General features: G+C 37.2%; 2 protein-coding genes across 2 annotated transcripts in view; one reads left to right on the top strand and one right to left on the bottom strand.

The window, feature by feature from the left end:
• The window catches only part of LOC146169809 (small G protein signaling modulator 2-like), a 38,069-nt gene extending 26,568 nt beyond the window's left edge, over positions 1 to 11,501 (bottom strand). Inside the window, 5 exon segments of the mRNA XM_083389953.1 lie at positions 1,482 to 1,625; positions 3,398 to 3,557; positions 10,848 to 10,923; positions 11,135 to 11,178; positions 11,370 to 11,501. Of these exon segments, the coding sequence (XP_083246079.1) occupies positions 1,482 to 1,625; positions 3,398 to 3,557; positions 10,848 to 10,923; positions 11,135 to 11,178; positions 11,370 to 11,400 (455 nt within the window). The 5' untranslated portion in view covers positions 11,401 to 11,501.
• An 890-nt stretch (positions 11,502 to 12,391) lies between these two features.
• LOC146169808 (BRCA1-associated protein-like) lies at positions 12,392 to 24,214 on the top strand. Its single transcript, XM_083388838.1, has 13 exons — positions 12,392 to 12,601; positions 12,715 to 12,810; positions 12,876 to 13,019; positions 13,521 to 13,750; positions 14,002 to 14,177; positions 14,634 to 14,876; positions 15,364 to 15,600; positions 17,841 to 18,055; positions 18,593 to 18,705; positions 20,278 to 20,430; positions 21,145 to 21,273; positions 22,852 to 23,142; positions 24,018 to 24,214. Exons 1-12 carry the CDS (start codon positions 12,529 to 12,531, stop codon positions 23,086 to 23,088), a joined length of 2,046 nt encoding a protein of 681 aa, XP_083244964.1. The 5' UTR covers positions 12,392 to 12,528; the 3' UTR covers positions 23,089 to 23,142; positions 24,018 to 24,214.
• Positions 24,215 to 24,719: the final 505 nt, after the last annotated feature.

Raw genomic sequence — 24,719 nt, 5'->3', positions numbered from 1 at the left:
TACATTCCAGTTGTCTGGTCCTGTATAGATTTCTTGTAGCAATGCGCAGATAAGTAGGAAAGGTATTCTGCAGAAGTCTTGTAAGTTGTATACCGAGAGAAAAAATGTCAGTTTATGTGGATGTAACACGTCGTTTGAAACCGTTAGAGCTGTACAAAGCTTATGTGTGGCTGTGCATTAAGCTACCTGCGGCGTTTTAAATGTTTAGTCAAAACGCGGAACACATTATTGACAATCACAATTTGAACGCGCATTATAAACTGCCACTCAGCGAAGGAGCAATCATAACCGCATTTTAAACAACTCACAGGGGGCGACGGTGAAAAATCAATAGCTTCAAAGACAAAGCGACATCACACGAAATACCTCGTCGCATTGTCCGAGCATACAGTGCTGCAGCACCCAGTAAATATGGACAACAGCTGTTCAGCAGTGTGCATACGAGTTGGCGTTCTAGTTGGGGGTGAATTTGAACTAGGTTTACTCTAACGGCCATTATTCCACAAATCTTTTAGTTGATTTGGTTAAACAGAATACACAAGTTGGGATGTCCAATTATATTTCATCGGCCCCGTAACCCGGTGCCAAGCTTAGTATCGGTATTAGTCCGATGCTAGGGTGGTAGTGCCGATCCGATACCAAATTAATGTAGAAATTTCAGGGATAATTTTTGCGATCCAGCGCAGCGTTTCTACTTTGAATGGTAAATTTAGTAATAAATAATAGGTTAACGATTGGAGGTAGGTAAACTTCTCAAATCTAAAGCAAATTTCAACCAAAAGACCTGAAAAATGCCTGGACGTTTCAATTTTATGTATTTCGCTTTGTTGGGCATAGAAATTACGTCATTTGATATCGGAATAGAACGAGATAATTTTGACCACAATATCGGGACAAAAGTAAAAAAAAAGGTCCATCATGTCCCGGGTTCTTAAACTAGGGCTCGTTTTCCCCAGACTTCCGCGTAAAATCTGATTTGATCACTTAAGCAACACCAATTTTATTCATCATAAATTGCTGATCTATTGGGTTTGTGTGTATTGAAGGGCGCACCGTTTGTGTCAAATTCCATTTTTGGGCGATGGGTTTATTGCAGATTAGGTAGAGAAAGAGACTTGAGAACCCCTGCGAAGGATGTCCGATAATATCGGATCGGAGACGATACTCAAAGCCACGAGTAGTAGCAACGGTGAACTGCACTAGTTCAAGTCGGTGCCGATCCGATATAAAATGAATTAAAGGAGTTCAGCCATTATTCGTGACCTGGAAGTTTAACGGATGGCTGTTTTTTCCTAAACATCACGTCTCCGTGTCGCAATGAAAAACGAAGAGTCGGACATCCCTAAATCGTGCTGCAACGTAACCTCACATTCGAGGCGCAACAGATCATTCCCAAAGCGTATCATAAAAGTTCTGAAAAAATGTAAATTCTAAAATAGCCAATAACTTCACCGAAGATGCAAGAAAAAACCGCAACACACCTGTGATTTGCCACCAAGTGTGCGATGATGTGATCGAGCAGCTTGGCAGTGAGTGCCATCCTCACCCACAAGTACTTGCGGTTGCTCTTGTTGCTATTCTGGCTCGACCGACCGTCATCGCCCACCAGAGCGCCGTTGGACATCCTGCCATTTAAAATTGTATAGTTTCGTTGAAGTTGATCGGATTTAAATGATCCAAATGGGTTCTCGAACTGGTGGACTGCGGTTGTGTCGAATGGGGAGCAAAACATGTGTACGAGTTATTCATTAAAAAGTTGATTTACGGTAGCATTTGGCGAGTTTTCTGGGAACTGTGACAAAAAATTTAAATAAGAAAAGAAAAAGTGCAAATTTCGTAGTGCAGGGTTTCTCAACCTTTTTTCGCGGCGAATAAATCCTAAGCGTAAAAATAGAAGCAGCGAAGGTTCGCAGGTCTCTTCGCTGAACTTTTTGTAAGCCGTAAGTGGACAAAACACAAATCAGACAGTAGCATAATAGAAGCTCAAATAAAATCAAAATGGGTCATCGCGTGTAGCTTTCGCAATTTCGTAAAAGTAGTGAATAAATCTTGCTCAGAACAAATTTCAATAAATATAATCATATACAGCTACTACATTTGGCGACCCAAACAAGGTAAACGGCGTTACACTTTTTCGGTGTTTCTGAAAACACTGAAAAAGTGCAACAATTGTAAGGTTTCGTTGAAGTTGATCGGACTTGAATGATCCAAATGGGTCCCCGAACGGTGAACCGCGGTTGTGTCGAATGGGGAGCGAAACATGTGTTCGAGTTATTGAAAAGTTGATTTCCGGTAGGATTTGGCGAGTTTTCTCGAAACTATAGTAAAAAGTAAAACCAAAAAAATGCGATTTCGTCAGAAAGATTACGGGCTGTACCATATATTGCTGTGTGTTTCTTAGACATGTTGCATTTGTATGTTTTAAGTAATATCGCATAAACCTAACTTATAGTATTTTTTTAAATTTGTTATCTGAATCTCAGCTAAAACTAGTTTATATATAGAAGTTTCAAAACTGTGCTCAAGGAGCTACAAAATTAGAACACGTGTTTACTAACGGAAGGCTGTAAATTCGAATCTTTTTGAGCATTGAAGCATTACAGTTTTAAGAGACCGTTTTTTGCTTATGATTTGTTTGCACACAAAAGCGGTTTATTTCTCTTCCTTGAATGACGTTTGCAAAACAGTCTACCACAGCAGTAAATAATTTTACTAGTCATACCTATGCACAGGGTTTTTTAAGGTGAACTTTGCGTAAACGCAACTCTTTAATGTAGGTATGCAAGAATAACGAGCTTAGATTAAATGAAGTCAATATTTTGATCAAGCATTTCATTCCTGTCAAACACAAATAAACAAAGATAACACGACAGAGCTCCTAAATTAAAAATAGCAGGTATAAAACGTTAAATAAATTACCTCTTAAATTGCAGATAAAAAGCTCACATACTTATGCTTTAATGCGCGTATTTGTGGGTAAGCAATTCAATTAGCGACGTCACACTCATACTCATACTAACGGCGCAGTTAAAACTATAAACATGGTATTGGTAACGATTGGCAGCAGAGGTACTGCCCAACTCTTGGCCATACATGGCTGCCATAACGTCAGGGTAATATATCTATAGGTACAAACATGCGGTTGCCACAAGGCATAGTATAGACTAAAAAAAAGTTCTTTTCGGAGGCAATTTAACTAAAGATGATACACGCTCGTAACGAAACGTCTTAACCAAGATGATGTCGATCTACTCGAACTTTTTGGCTTTGCAATTCATTACCAAGCTAATTATTGCAAGGTATTTAATTACAAGCTAAAAAAGATTTTACAGGACCGATTCAACCCTGCAATGTAATCAACAAATTTAATTCAAGTTCGCTCATCACTAATTCTTACTTATCAAATGAAGACTCATTTTCTTCTATTTTGGTGACGAGCTGGCCCACGGCAGGCAGGGACTTTCCCACTTTCGTGAAGAGGCTGGCGATCTTGTTAAATCGAAGAAAACCCGCCACGCGGCGGCGCAGTCCGGAAAGGAGGCACGTCTCTACGGTTCCTGAAAAGTTGAAGAAAAAACAACAATGTTTCGGTTAATTTCGTCAGGCCAGCTTTTGTACAAAATTCGCTTGAAAAAGGGCGTATTTTTTGCCACTTTGAAATAGGTCGAAAAAATACTGAATCGTCCCGTTTCTAGCCCAAAATCACAAATTACGACGTATCCAAAGTGTTATGTTAAATTATTTAGGAGATAGTACAGGTATTAGTCGTTTGGGGGCATTGAATTTGCATTTTGATGTATAAATCTAACAAAGTTGATACTACTCGAAAAATTATATAATATAGAAAGGGTAATTTTTTGCTGGTTGTTGAAACATTATGACAAGGCAATTTTCCTGTGGGTGAACGCATTTGGTATGTTTTACGTTTTATATCTGGCCTTACAACCCTGACTACGTCTATATGCATACTGGCATAATAATCGATGAAAGCCTGATCTAAAATCATTGATTTTACCGTTTTCCATTATCTGGATTTCGCCTCAATTTTCTTTGGGGTCGTTCGACTTGTGTCTATTTGTAAAGTGCTATATAACGACGTTGTTCGGTTTGAACAATGTTTTATGGCTAAGAACAAAGAAAGGGCGCCAAATAAACATCCTTCATTGTTTTGTTTGCCATTATATCGCAACAACAATGAATTTCTAACAAAAATCGTTGATCAACCACTTATAAAAAATAGGAAAGAACCAGCGAGCAACGACAAAAAACACGATCGGAGAATGTCAAACAAAATTTATTAATAGCGTCGAGGACTGCGGTCCTGATATAATAGTCGAGGCCAACTCAGGGCAGCGATAGATTCAATAGCTGGACAATGAAGGCGACGTCTCGCTTATCGATCGCATCTCTGAAACAGCTGATTTACGGCTTTTCACGCACAATGCAGTTTAAAGCGCCAAAATCATGTTGTTGTTGCTGTTATTGTTATTGTTGGTGGTGATAAAGGCGGTGACATAGCTGGTCTTATTTCTTACTATCAAAAACATAAACTAAGTTGACCGACGCACTTGGCAATTTTGGTCGAAATTATTTGTTTTTTTCGCCATATGTCGATATTTGCAAGCGAAAGAACTAAAGTCTACAATATTTAAAAAAATGGGCAAAATCAGAACAAAAATGTCAGTAAGTTAAAAAAATTATTTTTTGTAAAAAAAATCCTGTTTTTTGTTTAAATCTGGTGATTTTACAAAGTTTTTATGCTGTTTGCAGATGTTTGTCGAAGGCCGATTGCAAAACTTATTAATTTTGCGATCGAATTCGTGGAAACATGACAAAAATGATAATATCACACCGGAGTAGTGCTTTCAAATTTCAACGAAGGGCTTTGATCGTAACTAAGGCAGGTATAGGAAAACGTAAAAAAACGATCGGTTTATATTTGAAACATGGCATTCCAGTCAACATTATAAAAGGTAGCGCGAACCGAAATCGTGAAAACGCGACTTCATAATATCACATCTGGGTTATGACTTTTTTTACCACTGGTGTGATGCAAACCAGGGCAGGTATCAAAAAAAGTGAAAAATGTCGATCGGCTTTTAGTTAACATCGCAATCAGATAAGTTGCGGCGTTTTGGTCAACACAATAAAAGGTAATGCAAATCAAAAATCGTGGAAAAGCAACGAGATGAAAATAATAGTATATTAACAACCGGGTTATGGTTATGTGCTTTAACCAACGGCTTTGATGAAAACCCAGGCATGTACGAAAAACGTTAACAAACAAACGATACGTTTATAGTTAAAATCGCCGCAATCACGCAAAGTCATGGCATTTTAGTCAACATAATAAAAGGTATTGCGATCCTGGAAACACAACATAACAAAAATAATAACATTTCACCAGGGTAATAATTTTTGTATTTTAACCAACGGTCATGGCAGGTATCAAAAATCGTTAATAACAAACCATTGGTTCATATCGACGCGGCGTTTTAGTCAACTCATTTGTCTCTGAATATTCGACCGTGACAGCACGAAAAACAACATAAGCCCCGCAAATGATAACATCAATTCGATGGAAAGCCGATTTGGCACTTTCATCATTCAAGGAAGGCTAAGAATGTAAAACGCATCTCGAAGCCTTTCAGTTTGGGGTTGCATACTTAAAATAACACACGGCCGTACGAACACATCTCAACCTAATTTAATTTACCACTGACACCTTTGTGAAATTTGTGTTTCATATGGCATGTATTATCCTAATTGGCTAAAAATGTCCAGCTATCGGTGCGACTAATACTCGCGAAATGGATTAGTAGGAAAAATGACCAAATTAAAGGGACCGCAGGATTTCCCAGAGATTAAAAATCAATAATTAAACACTGATTATTTTCCACATGCATTGATCACCGGTAAATACGCATAATTGAATATTACAACAACTCTAACCTAAAATATGTTCAGCCTAAATATAACGAAACAAAACCAAATAAATTATTTTTCTCAAACGATGTGGAATTTCTACAACGCCGTGGTAGGTATGTATTCTGTAATCATTGGCCTTTTGCATAACTGGTCAGTGGTCATTGGTACTTGTTAGTGTCAATCATTAGTAGTGTTAATTCGCAGGTACGGTTGTTTGTGGGTTTGTGGCACTAAAAAGAAACGTTAACAGTCCGTATTTTCGCAAAAAGGCAGCACCTGTATGTGTACGACCATCACTTGCTATCAATTTTTGCTTTTCTGTATAATTGAGCAACTTCAACACATATAGCGAATGAAGTGTTTGTACAGGTTCGCATGTTTGCAAAACATTTTTCATTCGGGAGTCAAATAAAGGTCTTGTCCGACTGAAGGATTTAAGACGAAACTAGAGCCAGAGCGCCATGCTCTCGTCATGAACGAGTATTTGCTTAGGCACTGGGGCAAATGAAAAACGCCCAACTATTCACACTTGGTAGGTCGTAAAATTGCGGTGCGACGGAGTTTGGATATGCGTGTAAACAATCCCGTGGCCGAAAGTAGTTTGGGAATATTACGGATACCGTTGGATTAACAAAAATCAGTTTCACTTTTCATTTGTTTTTTTGTTTGTTCAAAGATGGCTAAATAGCCAGTTAAGCGAAATTCTACCGTCGATGGAACACAGATACACTGAATACGTGGTATTGGAAATCACCTTGACCCTTGCAAGATAAAATGTCGACCTTAATTGCTGGATTTAAAGTATTACTTCTATCCATCGACAGTGGAATCAGGTCAGACACTATTCAACATTCTTAAAACATATTTCGCCGGCAAAGGCATCGTCAATATATCTTAATAGAAAATGAAGCAAGGGAAATATATATGTTACACTTCATATATATATATAAAATATATATTTTAAAATATTTTAAAAGTGTCTTGCCTGAATTGCTACATTTGTTAGACAGACTATTCTGCTGTCGATTAGACATTTAAATCTGACGCTAATAGGTCCACTATTTTCTTGAATGGCGTTTTGATTCGAACAAATGATTGCATTTGTTTGCAAATTAGAAGCACTTAAACGCGTTTAACCGTATCGCTGATGTGCTTTTGAGCATGACTGTAATTGGACTCTAATTGTGTTTTAAGAGGAAGTGTATGCGGTTGCTTACATTATGGTCGCAGTCGGCTTACTAAACAACGTACTGTTGCACTCAATTACCCTTTCATTGTTTCAAGAATAAAAGCCTTGAACGTCAAAACCTAAAGAAGTAGATTGGATGTATTTGTAAAACTAAGATTTTACAGGTGGTTTCTCGAAGTGTTTATTGTGTCTTTCTTATCGGTTTCCTAAACACCGAAGGCACAACAACGGTCAAAAAAGTCCAGAGAGCCTTTGAATGCTGTAGTGTTGTATTTCATGAAAATACTATTTTGGACAAAGTACAATTTCCAACCCAAAGGGTTCACGTTTTGCCTGGACTTAGTGCCAATTGACCGAGCGCGGAATCTTTTTTCTGTATATTTTTAAAAGCAAACCCAACCCAATGGCGTACATAACGCGTTTGAATGCTGTAATTTTGTATTACATGTGAATGCAAATTTAGACAAAGTACAATTTCTAACTCAACGGGTTCACGTTTTGCCTGGACTTAACATCGCTGTATTTTTTTATAATCAAGCCTGAATCATTGGCAGGATCGGCTAAAGTATTACGAGAAGGTTTTGGCAGACGCGTTCAGTTATCTTACAGAATCACGCAGAAGCCCACATAGTTTGTATATTAACTGGTATCGACGGACACCGTAACAACTCAGCATTCAAGTTCGTGGCGGCGAAACAAATTTGCACACGTCTGCGCGGGGCGGCTTTGCGCACGTCGCCACGGCAACTGACTAACCAACCTGTACTCAGCGCACTTGGATGTCATAGCGGTTAGAAGGGGCCGTGTGCAAGAGTCGCTAAATCGAAGGCTTTCTTGGCTGCTTCTTGGACAAGGCACATTAACGCGAAGTACGACCCCCCCGGGGGTTTGTTAGTGCTACTTACTCATTAACCTGGCGGTCCTGGCCGTCGTGCGCGTTTGTTGTGAATTAAAATATATCACCTTAACCAGTGTTTCTTAACCTTTTTAACGCTCGTACCCTTTGAGCGTTTATAAAATTTTCTCGTATCCCCTGTCCACAATGGTAGACGAAAGTAAATAAAATTGTTATAATTGGGATTGAACTCGATATATTTATAACTTACGTGTTGAATAGATGCATTAAAAACAGTCTTGTAAGTTCAACAATATTTACAACACACAAACAATTGGTGAATTTACTAATGGTTTTTTTGTTGTTGCTTTTCGTAAAGTACACATCCTCCACAAATATGCCTAAATAGCGCATAATTTCACACTACATGTCGTACCCCATGCTTTGCTGCTTCGTACCACTAAGGGTGACACGTACCCCTGGTTAAGAACCCCTGGCCTTAAGGCTGTGGTTTAAATCGATTTATAACAACATGCATATAAAGAGTTGTTGGTCTTTGCGCAAGAATAAGCGTCCCGTTTGAGTACGACCAGCGAGAATGGCGAATTAGTGTATAAAAATGTCATACTTTCACTTGCGGGCTGTTCTACTTACAAATATGTAACCTTGGAGTATTTTTTAGGTTTGGTTTGGTTTTGATAACCGCTCATCAATTTGAAGAGGTCACAAAATCTAAGCACTAACCAATTACCTGGTATAGGTACAGATATAGCGTTTATTGAAGAGACCATTCGTCTACTCTATTAGGATACATTTAAGAAACCATTTGACTTAATTCAAAACACCTTATATTACTTCGCACAGTTATTAACTGTTTAAATACTACAGCTATAAGCAAAAATCAAAAAATTGAAACACTTCCTTTATGGTCTTTTTACTGCCCGCGAAAGATTCAATAAATTTATATTAAAAATCCTTTGTGTACTTTTTACTGTCTGTGAAAGATTTCCGATGAATGATACATTTGTTGTCAAAAAAGAACTTTACGTTCAATTGTCGCATTATATTGTGCAAATTGATTGGTACATATTTTAGATATGGAAAGTGATATAGCATTTCAAAGACGAAATGTATGTTTTGTTTAAGTTGAATTATTAATTCTGTTTATGGCTGTTTATATAGTTGCAGTGAAAGCCTCTCTAAAAGTATGTATATTTCAAACTAACGTCAGTTATGAGTTGACTGCCAAAGCCAGTGAAGAAGTAGCTTCGATCTTTAATTTAAAGTAAATTTTGTAATATTTAGTTTCAAATCTAAAGATAAAAAACGCCCCATATAGTTCAAATTAAGAGATATTACCTTCGCAAAACACGGTGTTCAAATTAGGAGATATATTCACCTCGCAAAAATTGCTAAAACACGGTGTTTAAATTGGGAGATATTAACTTTGCAAAAAATTGCCAAAATACGGTGTTTAAATTGGGAGTAGTAACTTCTAAAAAAATGCAAACACAGTGTTTAAATTAGGAGATATTAACTTCGGAAAAAATGCTAACACGGTGTTTAAATGAGGACATATTAACTTCGCAAAAAATGCTAACACAGTGTTTAAATTAGGAGATATAAACTTCGCAAAAAATTGCCAAAATACGGTTTGCGTTTTTGTCATTTTCATTGCAACAACCGGGTCGGAATTCGTCTTCGCAGCAAACCGGAAAAAAGGGCGCACGTTCCAATCAGCGTTAACGACCGGCCTAAAACAAGCAACGCCAAAACTTTACGAGCGCAACACACAGTAGGCTAAACGAAGCTTTTTCGCGGGTTATATTGCAAACATTGAATTCCGGAAGGCGCGACGGGCGGCACTGCTTGACTCGCATTGTGCGCAACGATTTACCACGTCCATACAAACAACGGGGTGCGTGGTAATGAGCCGTTTTTTTGCCCTCCAAGCCGCATGGCACTAACTGGCAACGGTTGCCCGGCGAGCCTGACATTGTGGGGCTCAGCAGGCCGTGAGGCAACGGCTGTGGGGTGCGCTGGAGCGAACGACGTGTGCGTATGTGCTTGAATCGATATCCGGTGGTGGACGTAGACATTTTTTGTTTAACAGGGATGGTACAAGATTTTCAATGTTCACGGCCCGAAAATAGCGCTTTACTGATAAGGGTGTTTAACAATTCGCACAGTGGACAGTTAATAGTAGAGTTTTCCCTAATCAAATCACGATGTTTCGTCAAACGTTTAAAATCGTAGGCATACCAGAAAACGTATCGTACCAAAACTGTGCGGAAACCAATTGAAATCGCACAGTGGACAATTAATAGCAGTTTTCCACAACAAAATATTGTACTTCAAAACCAATCAAAGTTTTTAGGTTAGCGTTTCGCGCGGGACAATCCAAACAGCATACCGACAATATGCGTGTATGCTGGATTCCATAATCTGCCGTGGGCACAGACATTATTGATTCTTAGCGTATGGGGCAGAATGGCATGTGAAACAGTCCGTAAAATGGCGTTTCAGTAAAAAGGATGCTTTTCACGGTAATAAAAGTAATGAAAAATCATTTAAAGCGATAGACAGTAGACACACAAGAAAATCTAACCAATGGAACCTGGTTGAACACAACCAATCTCTTAAAAGATAGTACTGAAGTACAGTTGTTTTCAACACAATTTTCATGTTTTCAAATAAGGACTATTAAGGTGGTAGGACTGTATTTAAAACTTATTATTTTCCAACTGGAAAAATTGTGGTAAAATAAGTTATTTTTTGAAATAATTTGTTTGCATCAAAGTCTCTTTCTTTTTCAATTTTCATTTTTTTTAATGGAATTGCTTTGGGCCATTGTACATTATAACAGGATTAGGCAAAAGTACCAAAAAAACTCACCACATAGCCTGAGAACATGTGCACTTTCCTCGTGGACAAACTTTCTGGTCACCGCCTCTTCCATTACTACTTTCACCTGCAATTAGAGATTACAATTAGATGATTGTAAAAACTACAAAAATATCACTTGGTAGCCAAAGTTTAGTTTAGTATAATACAGATTGAAAACTATACTCTGATATTTAGAACGAGGCTGGACTTAAAACATTATTAAATGTGTTAGCTGTAAATAACACCTGTTGTATCAGCACTCTTAGAAATTAAAACATTTAATATGACATATTTACCTGGCTTTTGAGAAGTGAAAGAAGGTTTTCATTTCGATCATTAACTGAAAATAAAAAATATATAAAATAATTAAACAATAATTATACTTGTGTCATAATTAAGTTTCTAAAAATTTACATTTTTAACAAATAATGGATACTAATTCAACACCCATCAATATTATGAAACCCACAAATATTTATTTGGTGTTTTGGTTGGTCACAACCTTTTTAACAACAAAGGGCACAAAATTACCTGAAATTTGGTCAACTTCAGAAAACGTCATGTTGTGGCTCAGTTGGCCAGCTATCAACAATTTTCCTGGAATTTATTGAATGTCTTTCCTGCCAGTTTACCTAGTGTTTAACTTACAGATGTCCACTCATATCTAACAGATAACAGCAACAATGGATTTCAAAGCTTTTTTTTACAGGACATGAGTTGCACAACTTTACGTGAATAATATTCAAACGTAACAGACATTAAAAGTCACTTCTACCATTGAGCAGTGATAATAGAGAAACTGCAATGAACAATTGCAGTGCAGACTACAGAACACTAAAGGCTGCATTTTAGCATCTCGGAAGCTAAAGACGCTTCAACAGTTTCTAAACAAACAAATGCGAAAAAGGATTGACTAAAATAAACAGTCCTTGCATCCGGTTTTAAGCTGCCATACGGCCACGCAAAACTACGTAAAGCCATGCTACACAATGCAATGGTAAAACGTGACACCAGCTGTTCGACAAAAATCACAAAACTACCATCTTCCGCATTAGTTAACAATAAACACTAACCTACTGTAACAAACTATGTTCAAGCTTGACACTACAGTGCTAGCTAACCTTCATAATGAGCTCATCAATATTGAACACATACTCATACAGTGAAGCAACTGCATGTTATTACGACGTAAAACTACGACCTGTTGTTGACCGCCAGACTACTAGCGCCAACCGACGATAACAGAATAACAGACACTCGTGCGTTTTTCTACAGCGTTTAGCTGGTGTGTTATGATCACGTGGTTTGCTGAGGAACTTAGATTAGGGAGAAAAGAAATCAGCGGTTATTATTTCTTTCGTTTTTAATATTAAAAGGTTTTTCACATATATTTATCGCGATAAGTGAAAAGCGTCTAAATACGGCAATTTTGACTACACTTTAATTAATAATTTTACTGTTTATGCTTTGATTAACTGCATCTCATTTGGGACTTTCCCAGTTTATCTGTTGACAAATTATTTTGTAGTTTCTGGATTTCGCCATTAAAAGTAATCCATAGAAACATTGTATTTGTTTTAATTAATATTTATTGGCAATTAATCCTGAACGTAGTTAGGTTTGTTTGACTTTAAACGCATATTCGTTGATTAGCTGTGGATTTTTTTGTTAGCTGTGTAATTTAAAACCAATGAACATTTGTTTCTTGCACATTCGCATCAGTATATCTTCTGGACACATTACACCAGATATACTTTTCAGAGGTATTTGAAGTTAATTTTAAAAATCACATGCAACTAATGTTTTTGTATATACGCTACACTTTATATTAAATAACCATAATTTTAGGTAATATTTTGTTTTCATTTTTTTCAAGCACCTTGCGTTGCCCCTGATGGTATATCCATCCATTCCAATCTTTTAGAAGTAGAAGATACTGAAAAGCCCTGGTTTCAAGATGCTTCACCTTTGAGTAAGAACATACTGTGTTGTTTGTAACAAAAATATCTAATAAACAAACAACTGCCTTCTATGTAGAGCCATGTAAAAGAAAATTTCAAGCTTGTCCAGAAATTGATTTCGAAGGTCTTGATGATATTTCCTTCAAAGAGTTTGTATTGAAGTTAAAAGGTTTAAGGAATGCACATGAGATAATTGTTGAAACTTATAGCAACATATTATGTAAGTAGAAAATTTGCAATTTTGTATAAAAAAAATTTTACAATGAATAACTATACATAAAATTCATACAGTATACGAATTAAAAGGAAATGTACAAAACATTTTTTAACAATAATATTGTATTAAATAAAAAAATAGCTTTTACAACAACTGTGATCTAGCCAGTTTGTAGTGTTTTTTTAAAGAACAATTTAAGGCCACTATTTCATAGTACCCCGTTGCCTTAATAGACTCACTGATTCAGTATATCAGTGATGCAAGCAAGATCAGGCTATCCTACAGGTGTCATTGTTCTTTCGCGACTTGCTCCTATATGAGCATGTGTAGCTTAGTTGGTTGATGGATGACTAGTTGTTTTTCTTGCCGGGCCTTTCTTGTCTCCTTACAGGGTACATTAATATGTTAATAGCATCATTTTTTGTTATTTTAAATATATATTTTTACAGTCAATATAGTATACAAACAATTATATCAATTAACATTTTGTTGAATTCCTTATAGTTGAACAAAACACGAGTAGTGAAGACACCACCCTTTTTGAGATGTCAAGTCACCAAGAAAAAAGCCATTCGCCAGCTGATAGTGTCACGTCGGACAACTCTCCCAAAAAGGGACGCGCTTCTAAAACTTCACCATCTGGTAAACAAAATGTCAGCCACAAAGAAGCAAACAAGCAACTAAGAATGTCTGATAACAAAGAAGGAAGACGTACACCTTCAGAGGACAATGAGGTTTGTAAATGTTAATTAGCTGATATCGTTTCTAATAATCAGGGCTATACGATACTGTAGTAGTTTTAATTTTTGTTGATTAGAGCAAAGGTTAAAATACTAACAATTTTCTTGGATTGGTAAGACTTCAGTAACAACAATGTTTTTATGCTATTGTGCAACAGGTTTAAAGACCACTACTAAAAATTGATTTATTGATAAACTAAATAAATATCTTACAAAAGTATTTTTTTATTTGGATTTGTTTTTAGCTCAGCGAAATCTTTGACACCACAAGTCGAAGCAAACAAGTGAATTCCCGACCTGGTTCTTCCACAGATTTTCGGACCCTAAGCCCACTTTCTCCGACCGGTTATAAAATTCCATTTTTCTGTGGTAACCCGGCTGTTGAAATCACAAACGGCATTATTCATATCTACAAGTCACAGTGAGTTCATTTTACCTGTAGATATTCATATTATCTACACCAGTACTCTTTAACCTTTTTTGGTTTGGTAAACCCTTAAAGTTGTTGTGACGAACTCATGCACTCTGTTTACTTAAAAGGTAAATTGAGGTAAAAAGCGATATGAAAAATCATTATGCATATCAATATCATCATGTCAATTAAATCGAGTGGAGCTGCCCAAGTTTTATACATACTGTAGGTGAGAGTTCGATTATGGCTGTGGGCTGATTGCGAGTACTGTTGCATGTCTTAAAACAGCATTCATTGTCAAATATTATTAGTTCATTAAAAGTTTGTGATGCACCCTTGTATACCTTTTCTTTCTGGTGCACACCATGCATATTTATGTGCACCCTATGGTGCACCGTTCACACCGCCTGAAGAGCACTGATCTACAGTCTAAAAAATAATTGTATTTTTTGTGTTCTTTTTTAGCTCTAAATTGTCAGTGAGCGAAGAGTCTCCGCCTCCAGAAACCGACACACTTTGTCTTCTTGCTGTACCGGCGGCCATCGATGTACACGGTCTCATGGAATTTACAGCCCCCTTCATGGAGGTCATAATGCGAATGCGCGTGATTCGAGACCGAACACCCAACCAATACATGGCCCTGCTTACATTCATGTCACCGAAAGATGCAAGAGACTTCTTTTTTAATCTCAACAACCAGCCATTCAGGTGTGTATATTGTATAATTGCATTTTTGTTGTTTCAGTGTCAGGTTAATTAGCCTGTTTTGCAATATACAAGTGCTTGTCGCCTACACTCAAACAAAGTGGTTTGTGACTAGTATATTATTAAAAATAAAGCTAACTGTTTGGAGCCTAATGGTTTACAGTTGTAGTAAAAATATCAAAGCCCAGACAGAAGTAGATAACATTTTGAACGTCTCTAACAATTCTTTATTCGTTTTCAACATCAGATGTTGGTTATTTTAAGGGCTTTGGTATTCTTACTAAGCTAAATGTAATTTATTACAAAGATATTGTAACGAATTTTACATTAAATCATATTTGAATAAAAGTTTGTAGCAAAGGTTAGCCTTATAGCTTTTTTACCAAATAACATTTTAAGTGGTAGGGGAGCCATCAATACAGAGCACCCACAACAGCAGTAAAAGTGTAAACTTCGTTGGAACTCTGTTATTACTTGTTCCTTGTTTTAGTTCCCTCGTTCCTGACGAAATCTGTCACATGGCTTTTGTGGCGTCGGTGGAGGCCACGTTCCCCTACAACAGGGAAACGGACACAGGAACAGCGTTTCTTCCTCTTTCTAACTGCGAGGAGCTTCCGGACTGCATGGTGTGCCTGGAACGCATGGACGAGTCGGTCCGGGGCATCCTGACTATACTTTGCAACCATTCTTTCCACGGGGCATGTCTCATACAGTGGGAGGATATGTGGTATGATGTCTGTTGGATGTGTTAAATGTTAACAGAGCTGCGGAGTCGTACTCGAGTAAGATTGTAAAACTACTAGAGTCCCGAGTCTGATAAGCACATGCGCAGTAGCAATTTTGAAAGTTTCAAGGCCTAAAACTGTAAATCTTAAGATCGAATAGCATGTCTAACCCTTGAACAGGTTAAATGGCATTTACAGTTGTGGATCCACTATCAGTAGAAATACCTAATTTTTCTTTCAAAGGAGTAATGTCTAAAGGATATATGCAACTACATTAAATGAAATAAAAAAATCCCAGTCGATATTTACAGACAATAAATGCTTCAAATAACGTTACAAGATAGAACAATGAGTCATAAGGCCATGGCCGCCAAAGGTACTTTGAAGGCCCTGGTTAAGAAACCCTGGTTTAAAATTTAAATAAACAATGAAATTTCATAGATTTTTGACATATTGCTTTTAGAGCGCTTGCTACATCTTGAAGTTTAGCAGACTGTGAAACTTATTTTAGTGTGGTTTTGCATTACGCTTTACATGATATCATGATAGTGCTGGTTTAATTTGCAATGAAACGTAATAGACAATGTTTAGCTGCCCACCAGCTAAATTTCACAGCTACTGTGAAATTCCACAACTCTGACCTCCGCCGACCTTACGTTCATCCGCCTAATGTAATTTTAAAATCGATATTTATATGTCACATTCAATATTAGTCTTTAAACAAATCCTTCCGTTTTAATTCACACATGGAACTGACAGAATCGTTTGTAGCTGACACCCAGAGTACCATTTGAAGCAGTTTGTAAAAATAAAAATGTACGCCTTTTTATCCATCGTGTTGTTATCATAAAACTTTGAAGGAAATGCTTGGAGGTAAAAGCAAAAATCGAGCAAAATGTCAAATAGCCGTACCCACATATCGATTTGTTTTTGTGTAAAATAAATATACAGCTTGAAAATGTCTTTAAATTATAACACATTTTGATTCACTTCTATAAGACGGCGGTTACCAGTACATTTTATAAGTTGCCTAACGTAATACATATCCCGTCATAAATATAGATTTTTTTGTACAAAACTGTTATAATTTGGAAAATACCAAAAACACCGAATTATTCAATTCTGGCTTTTCCTTTATTCACGTGACAAAAGTTCATTCGGGGTGTATTCTTACTATCGAGCGAGAATACAGTAATCGTCTAACAACATTTAGTGACCTTAAAATGACACCACGATAAGGCGATGTCTACCTTAAAATAAAAAAAATTAGCGGCTGCCTTCTTGACAGCCCGTAAATGCAATTTTCACAACGCTTTTGAAATCGGCCTAAATATTGTTGTTTGATTGGCTGAAGCACTTACGCCGTGACAGGGTAAAGTAATATTTCTATTGGTGCAAGGCAAACGCGCACACCCGTGTAAAGCGACCGACACCTTTCCGCGTTGCTTTACGGGGTTTCCATTTTAATGCAAGACCGTTTACTTAAAATACAAGGCCCAGACTAAAATACTAAAAAGGACTTAAAACAGACAGTATTTTTGGGTACACTATGCACGGATCTGTAATGTAGCTTGAAAAAAATCCAACAATCGACATCATCTTAATAAAGACGTTTCGACACGTACTAGTATCATCATCAGTTAATGATCCTTTTTTCATTACCAGACTGCAGTTTTGTTTGAAAAAGTGAAAATTGCGAGTTTGCAAAAAATGCGCGTAATGGTAACATTGCTAATGACTATGCTTTCAAGCGAAAACCAAACAAGCCACATCCGCACTTTCTCGACACTGTATACTATTAAGAAAAGGAAAAACGTTTAGTTTTAAAAACAGGCTGCATTTTTTTGAAAAAATGTCCAAAAAAATTGTTTATTTTTTTTCCAACAGCTCGCAACCCCACTTTTTCGACACTTTAACCCAGTGGATCTCAGCCTTTAATTGCTAGCGGCACCCCTCAGAAATGATGAAGATTGCGGCACCCCTACTAAATTTTTCCGTAGGTAATTGACTAGAATGTCACAATAAACGGAACTGGAACAACACACATCAACTATACACAACGTATAGGAAGTTAAAATTGAATTTATTCCACTCAAATCTTTACAAAAAAAGTCGTAAGAGTTGAGCAAAAATCAGATTCTTAAAGATTCTGAAATATCTCGGAACCCTTGAGCATTAGAAATGGCACCCCAGGGTGGTTGAGAACCACTGCTCTAACCGGTGACACTATTCCCATTCGCAGCTGCCCGGTATGTCGGTACGTGCAGACGCCCGAGCTTCAGAGCAGCAACAAGTGCATGGTTTGCGGGGGTGTCGAAGACCTCTGGATCTGCCTGGTGTGCGGGCACGTCGGCTGTGGACGCTACACCTCAGAACACGCGCAGAGACATTACCTGGAGACCCATCACAACTACGCCATGGCACTCAGCGACAATCGCGTGTGGGACTATGCAGGAGGTAGGAGTGCGCGATTTATCGGGTTTAATCTGATTCCCGTATGCATGGCGAGCATGGGCGCCGATCGTGGGTTTGCAGAGCGTTTTTAGACGCCTTGGAGCACAGTTAAAACAAGGTATTCAAAACATTTTTGAGTTACCAAATATAGGCACGACTACGAGGCTATGTAACCACCAATATGCGTAAATGCAATATTTTTTAATTAATGTTACTTTTTGCCCATTTCAGGGGAATATTTTCAGCCTAAACGCGTTGTAGGGAAGTTACACTATGCTTAATGATTTGTTTCTGTGATTACGTGCAAAAATCACAAAAGCTGTTATCTAAGAGTTGTGACATTATGTATGTAATAAATATTGATTTTTGCACTGGTTGTGAAAAAACGCCCTGGAATTTTTCAAGTTCTGCGCCTATATTAGTGGGTAATTAGTTGGTGCATACCAACTCGATATTTGGCATTTTTTCAATGTTTTGCGATCCACCAACACCAACGTAGCGTCCGGTCTTTAACCGCTCAAATTTTTCCTACTTGTACAGACTACTTCGTCCATCGTTTGTTCCAAAACAAGGAAGACGGAAAACTTGTGGAGAAGAAGGGCGACCTCACATCGGAGGGACAGGAGGCAAAAGTGGAAGCTATTCAACTAGAGGTAAGAGATCAAGGTTGATTGACGTTTTTTAGGTCAGGCCTTCGATACTTGCCAACTCTGCCCCAAGGCAAAATCATGCGTACCGCTAGGTGGCAGCATGGATATGTTTCTTTCATGACGTAATTCATATGGTAAAGAGACGGCGTTGAGCTGACGTCACATAAAACATCCGGGTAATATGTGTCACCAATTATTATATCAGTGTTGTAATAACTTGATTTGATTCAAGTATTTTCAGTGAAATGTCTTTACTCAAATCTATTGGAACAGTGACGTGAGTTGAAATGAGGTGTTTTTATTAAGCTAATATTTTATAAAATTGGGCTATTTATCTTTATTTTTGCACGTCGTTTTGTTAAGTTATTGCTCATAATCGGACGAGTTTGTAAATTTCAATACCCTAACGTTTTATTTTTATGAGGAGGATTTGACCTGGACTTTCACGAAAGAAAACGAATAAGTTTCCTAATTAGTTCACTTCATCGTTTATAAATATATCAAGGTTGGCCTTGAATTAAAATTCACACTCGCAAGTCGGGCGAGTACCGATTATTCCACTTGGCATTGGGTATCGGATTCGATCCGATATTATCGAACATCCCTAGACAATGAAACATTCACACATATGTGTGTTAACAACTGAGATCTAGCCCTTCTGAAGTTGCTTTTTGACCAACGATTACGGCTTACGTATAATTAGTACACCGAAAGCCATTGCAGACTCACTGAATCTGTTGATCTATGATGCAGGCAGAGCAGGCTAGAAAAACAACTAGCCTGCAGTGAGGTCACGACCTCCGGCCAAGCCGGGACCGTCGCTCTACCAACTGAGCTATGCAGGCTCAGAGAGGAGCGAGTCGAGAAACAACCATACCCCAATGCTTGTTCAATCTGTTAGTACAATACTTGTACTTGTATCATAGATCAACAGATCCCTAGACAACTGATACAGATTAAAATATTATTAAAAAAAGTAAACAACCGAACATAAACAGCCTTTGTAACTACTTCAGCGTTAGCAGTATAATGTCGCCTTAAATATTACGAAGCCATCAGCATACACAAACGTCTGTGACCTCGATTTGTTTGTTATTCGCAAACTTGGACAACTAGATTTATTTTAGCTTTTTTAAATTTGATTCGAATTGTTTTTCCAACATTAGAATAGAATTGCCGAATTCTTAAAAAAACGAATTTGAACTAGAATTACATTTTATTATTAACAATCAATTTCATTTAAATCGAGAAGTATTCTAATAAGAATGTGAATGGTAAATATGTGTGTGTTACTTTTGATGCCCTTTAGCATAGCATATGCTTTTCAGACAGTGAAAATTACGTTCCAACCAAAGAGTTTGAATTTAAATTCATTGTTTTGTCTAGGAGACTAAAAATGTCGTTGGACAATGCAGCATTTTTGGTAAGATCCGAATTAGGTTAGAACTAGAATTAGAGCACACAAGCAAATCACACATTAGAATAGAAATTGGAATCAGATGCATTTTTCTCTAATTCTTTGAATTATAAAACTAGAAATATCTAGTTGTCCAAGTCTGGTTGTTCTCCCCGCAGTGCATGCATCTGCTGACGAGCCAGCTTGAGTCGCAACGTAAATACTGGGAAGAGCAGGTTGCAAGAACCGAAAGGAAGGCCGGGCGCGACTTGGAAGCCCTCGGCTCACAACTCAAGCAAGTCACCGAACGAGAACGAGACCTCCAAGACACAGTTGAGTCGTTTGTTGTTAAAGGTTTGTTATAATGTCCTTGAATTGATTTGCGTAATAAAAAATACCTGAGAAAACTATTTGCTTTTCTAAAGGTATTTGAATAGGCATGAATTGAGTTACGTTTAAAAATATTTGAAAAACCTCTTTTTTTTCTAAAAGTCTTGAATTGACTTGCTTTTTTAAAAAAATAGAAAACCCTTGTTTTGTCGCAAATCTTTAAATTTATTTTATGTCCCGCTAAGTGTTTAGAAAGTGACATTGTAAAACCATTTTTTCAACTATATGTTAATGTGTTTCACCATGGCATTTTTACTGTTTCATGTTTTAATTATACTAAAGAAACTTTTGTTTAGAGACATTTTTTAGTCTTTAAATATGATTTTCATGAAATTGATTGGCAACCCTGTGCTAAGTCGTTTCCGCATGGATTTTGTTCGACCGCGTTCTAATGTGCTGACGCGACCAGTCAAATGACTGTATGGTTGCCAGGCTTGTTCTAGGTCCAACAATTTGGAGTTGCTACGACACAAAGGCATTCCTTCTGTACGTGTTTGGCCCAAAAAAATCCAATATTTTTTTCATCAAATTTTGCGGCAACCCTTTCAAGATATTAACGATTGTGCGGTTGTGAATGAAAGCGGGGTTCGCAAAAGGTGAAAAAAATAACGCAAACAAGAAACACTAAACGTCGCGTAATCAACGTTTTTTTTCAGCTTAAAAACTGCGAAAAGGACAAGCAGAGCTTGACCGACCGGAACAAGGTGATGGCCACTAGACTTTACGAAGCCCTTAAAGATCTTCAAACGGAACGGGAGTTCAACAGGGGACTAGTGCAAAACCAGGTAGCGTTTGTAGATTTAAACTTGCAAGGCATACCCAACCCATGTATTGTGCACAGATATATACTGGTATTGTCGTTCTCATTACCTAGCCAAGTTATAGTACAATTTGCGCATTTCAGACACTATGCACGGATCTGTAATGTAGCTTGATAATCAATTACAAAGCCAAAATCGAAAACCTCGTATCAAAACGTCCTAATCAAGATGATGTCGATATACTTGACTTGTTTGGCCTTAGCCATTTTGCGCATTTTTAACTTTTCATAACCACAAATCAGACAAATGTTGATTTTCTATAGCTTAGAAAAAATGATTTAAAACAGGTAATATTTTTGCATTGAAAAGTTGTTAATGTGGTGAGATGTTAGCTGCTACTGGTAACTCGACATGGTCATTTTAAAACGGTAGCACTGGCATTAGGATTTATGTCTAACGATTAACTTAAACGAGCAAGAGTTGCGTAATTATGTCGTCACATTATTAAAGAACAAAGATTTTACGATGTGCTTGATCAGCTATTTAATTTCAATGGGCTATATCGGCTACAATGGAGGTTCGAAAGAGCATTAATCGATACTTTTAAAACTGCTCATTCTTCCGACTCCTTACTTTCGGTCGCTTGTTTTGCAAGGGTTGTATAGCAATACTTTCCGTTAATTGAATGCGGCATATGATCCGAAACTCGCAGCAGTGGGATAAGAAATTCCCTCTATTCAATCTTCGCTTAATTTATTGCCCATTTCCTCCCTGCCAACGCACTTCGTATTATTGTGCGGTGGAAAGTTATAAAACAGATTTTACATTGTCCATTAACCTTTTGGGAATACGACGGGATAAAATGAAAAGTTCCATATTTTTTTAAACATTTTATTTCTTGTTTAGTGTAATTAACGCTTTAATATTATTTCAAAAGTCTTTGAATTTATTTCCTGTCCATAGTAAGTTATATAGTTTGAAACCAGTTTTTCAACAGTTTGTAATTTTGTTGACCATGGTATTTAAGCTGTTCTGTTTTCAAACTGTATTCAAAAAAGGGGGAGCAATCTAATTTCAGTTCTCTGAACAGTCTTTAAATGTCTTGGAATTTTTCTCACAAGAGTGTATGGTAATTGGTAAGGCACAAATCAAAAGCTTTCGAAATTTTGTTTTCGACTTCCACGTCCTGAAAGCTATTCTCACAACTAATCATAATGCATTTATTTGCCAAAATTGGAAACTTACAAATCGTGCAACGAGAACCGTTTTTATTTCATTTTCTACTAAAATGAGCATTTTATTGTATACTGTAGTAACCTTAATCAAGTCGCCATTTTTAGGCCTTTGAATTTTTCTCACAAGAGTGTTAAATTTTTTTAAAAGCCTTTGGTTTTATTCGATGTCCATATTAAGTTATATATCTAGAAAGTGCTGTTAAATTAACCATATTGTCATCTGTCTCTTATTGTGTTGACCATGGCATTGATATTGTTTCATTTTCATTATATTCAAAATTAATTTAAAAACATTAAGCCGTCCAATTTTAGGTCGATTTTTTTGAGTGTGTGGCAACCCCGTGAAAAATATTAATCTGCTAAACAGGATGAATGGAAGGCCAAAGTTGCAGCGCTGGAGGAGCGCGGCGTCAAACAACAGGAAGAGATCGGAGAGCTCAAGGAGCAACTCCGTGACGTCATGTTCTTCATCGAGGCCGGTCAGACGATCCGCAACTCGGGGGAGTCGGTGCAGGAGGAGATACGGGAAGGACAGGTGACGGTCGGAGAAGCGTCCTCCTCTTCAGGAGCAAAGAGGAGGGGAAGAGGAAACAAGGAGAAATGAAGACGGAGATATTTTTTTCACCAATTCGTGTTTGAAGAAGTCGCGATTTTTGGGGTAGGTTACTCTGATTTTTGGGATAGGTTACTTCTGTTCAAATAAGTTTTTCTTGCTAACCTGTTCCAAATAGCAGATTACAGATCGGTTTCTCCAAATTTTACATTAGGTTCAAACATCAAATAGCCTATAACAGCTATGTTTCTCAGAATTTTATATTAGGTTCAAATAGCCTATAGAGTTTGGTACTTTGGATTTGAAATAGTGTGTCAAATGTTTAATTCAATTCTGTTTAAATAAGTTTTCCTGGTTAACCTGTTTAGTTCAATTAACGTATTAAAGCTCTGTTTCTCCGAATTTTACATTAGGCTTAAATAGCGTATTAGAGATCTGTTTTTCAGAATTTTAAGTTACCTTTGATTGAAAAAGTCCAATCAATTTCTATTTAAATTAGTTTTTTTTTGGATAGATTTCTGTTTAAATAATTGGTAAACTTGTTGAGTTCAAATAGCGTGTAAGGACTTCTGTTTCTCCGAATTTTAAGTTACCAAAGTTAACCTGTTTAGGTTCGAAAAGCGTATTAAAGCTCTGTTTCTTGAAAACCCGAGGCCTCATAAAAATAACCACTGTCAGGGTTTTTTAATGTTTACGTCCACGTTACTTTATCATTTAAACCTTTCACGGCGCCCCCTCCTTCAATAACAAAAAGTCCATATTGTGCACATGTTATTTCGCCCTACATATCAACATAAGAACAAAATTGAAAACAAGTTAAAGCGCTAATCAAGCTTGGTCTTGTCCGAAAATTCGTTGAAGGTCTTTGAGCGTGACCCAGGGGTAATTGTTTCCAGTTTAAAAAGAGGCTCAATACATTCAACTGGCAATAACGCTTCGTGCAGCCGACCAGCATCTCAGTCGTGTTGTTTTATTTTCAGCTTGCTCGCCTCATTTACGACCAACGAGATTCTTTCCAGTTCGACTTTCCGAGAAAACCAACCGCAAAGCAACGCCCAACTCCCTGCTATGTCTGCCCGTTCGCCCGCTAAGGCGTCTGCGCTTAAAAAAACAAGCGTCATCGTTTTGGAGTTGATGTTTGCTTGTCAAGTTTGACAAACGGTCGCACCAATGTATGGCGTTTGCCACAAAGTCTCTGAATCGATATTTAGAAGTTCTTTCAAAAACCCTGTGTCTTTGAATTTAAGCTAAATGTTATAGTGCCGTTAACAAGACTAAAAAATATTTTTAATTGTGTTGACCTTGATTTTCATACAGTTTTATTTTCAAATTATATAAAAAAAACGCACAAAATTTATTGTGTTATTGCATGTCATCGTTTGGATAACTTACGAGTCCATAATTCGAACACTTCGCAGAACTATTTTCGCTATTCGCGTTCAAGTTTAATCCGTAATAACTTGAAACCTTTTCGCTCGTGATTGCAAAGTTGCTTATCGTGTTACACTCCCTAATTTATTATTTGCCTCTGTAAGTGTTTCTCTATGCTATACATAAAGGAGGCTTATAAAGTGTTTCGTCTAAAATAAATTTCTTTCTATTGATGTCAAAACTATTATTAAAATATATCTCAAAGAAAAAACAGATATTTGTTGTGCGTTTAAACAAAGTCAAAACTCTAT

This window comes from Ascidiella aspersa, chromosome 1, assembly GCF_963924565.1.
Source record: "Ascidiella aspersa chromosome 1, kaAscAspe10.2, whole genome shotgun sequence".
Taxonomy (NCBI): Eukaryota; Metazoa; Chordata; class Ascidiacea; order Phlebobranchia; family Ascidiidae; genus Ascidiella; species Ascidiella aspersa.
Note: the sequence above shows the minus strand (reverse complement) of the source record. Positions and strands in the feature narration are given on the sequence as shown.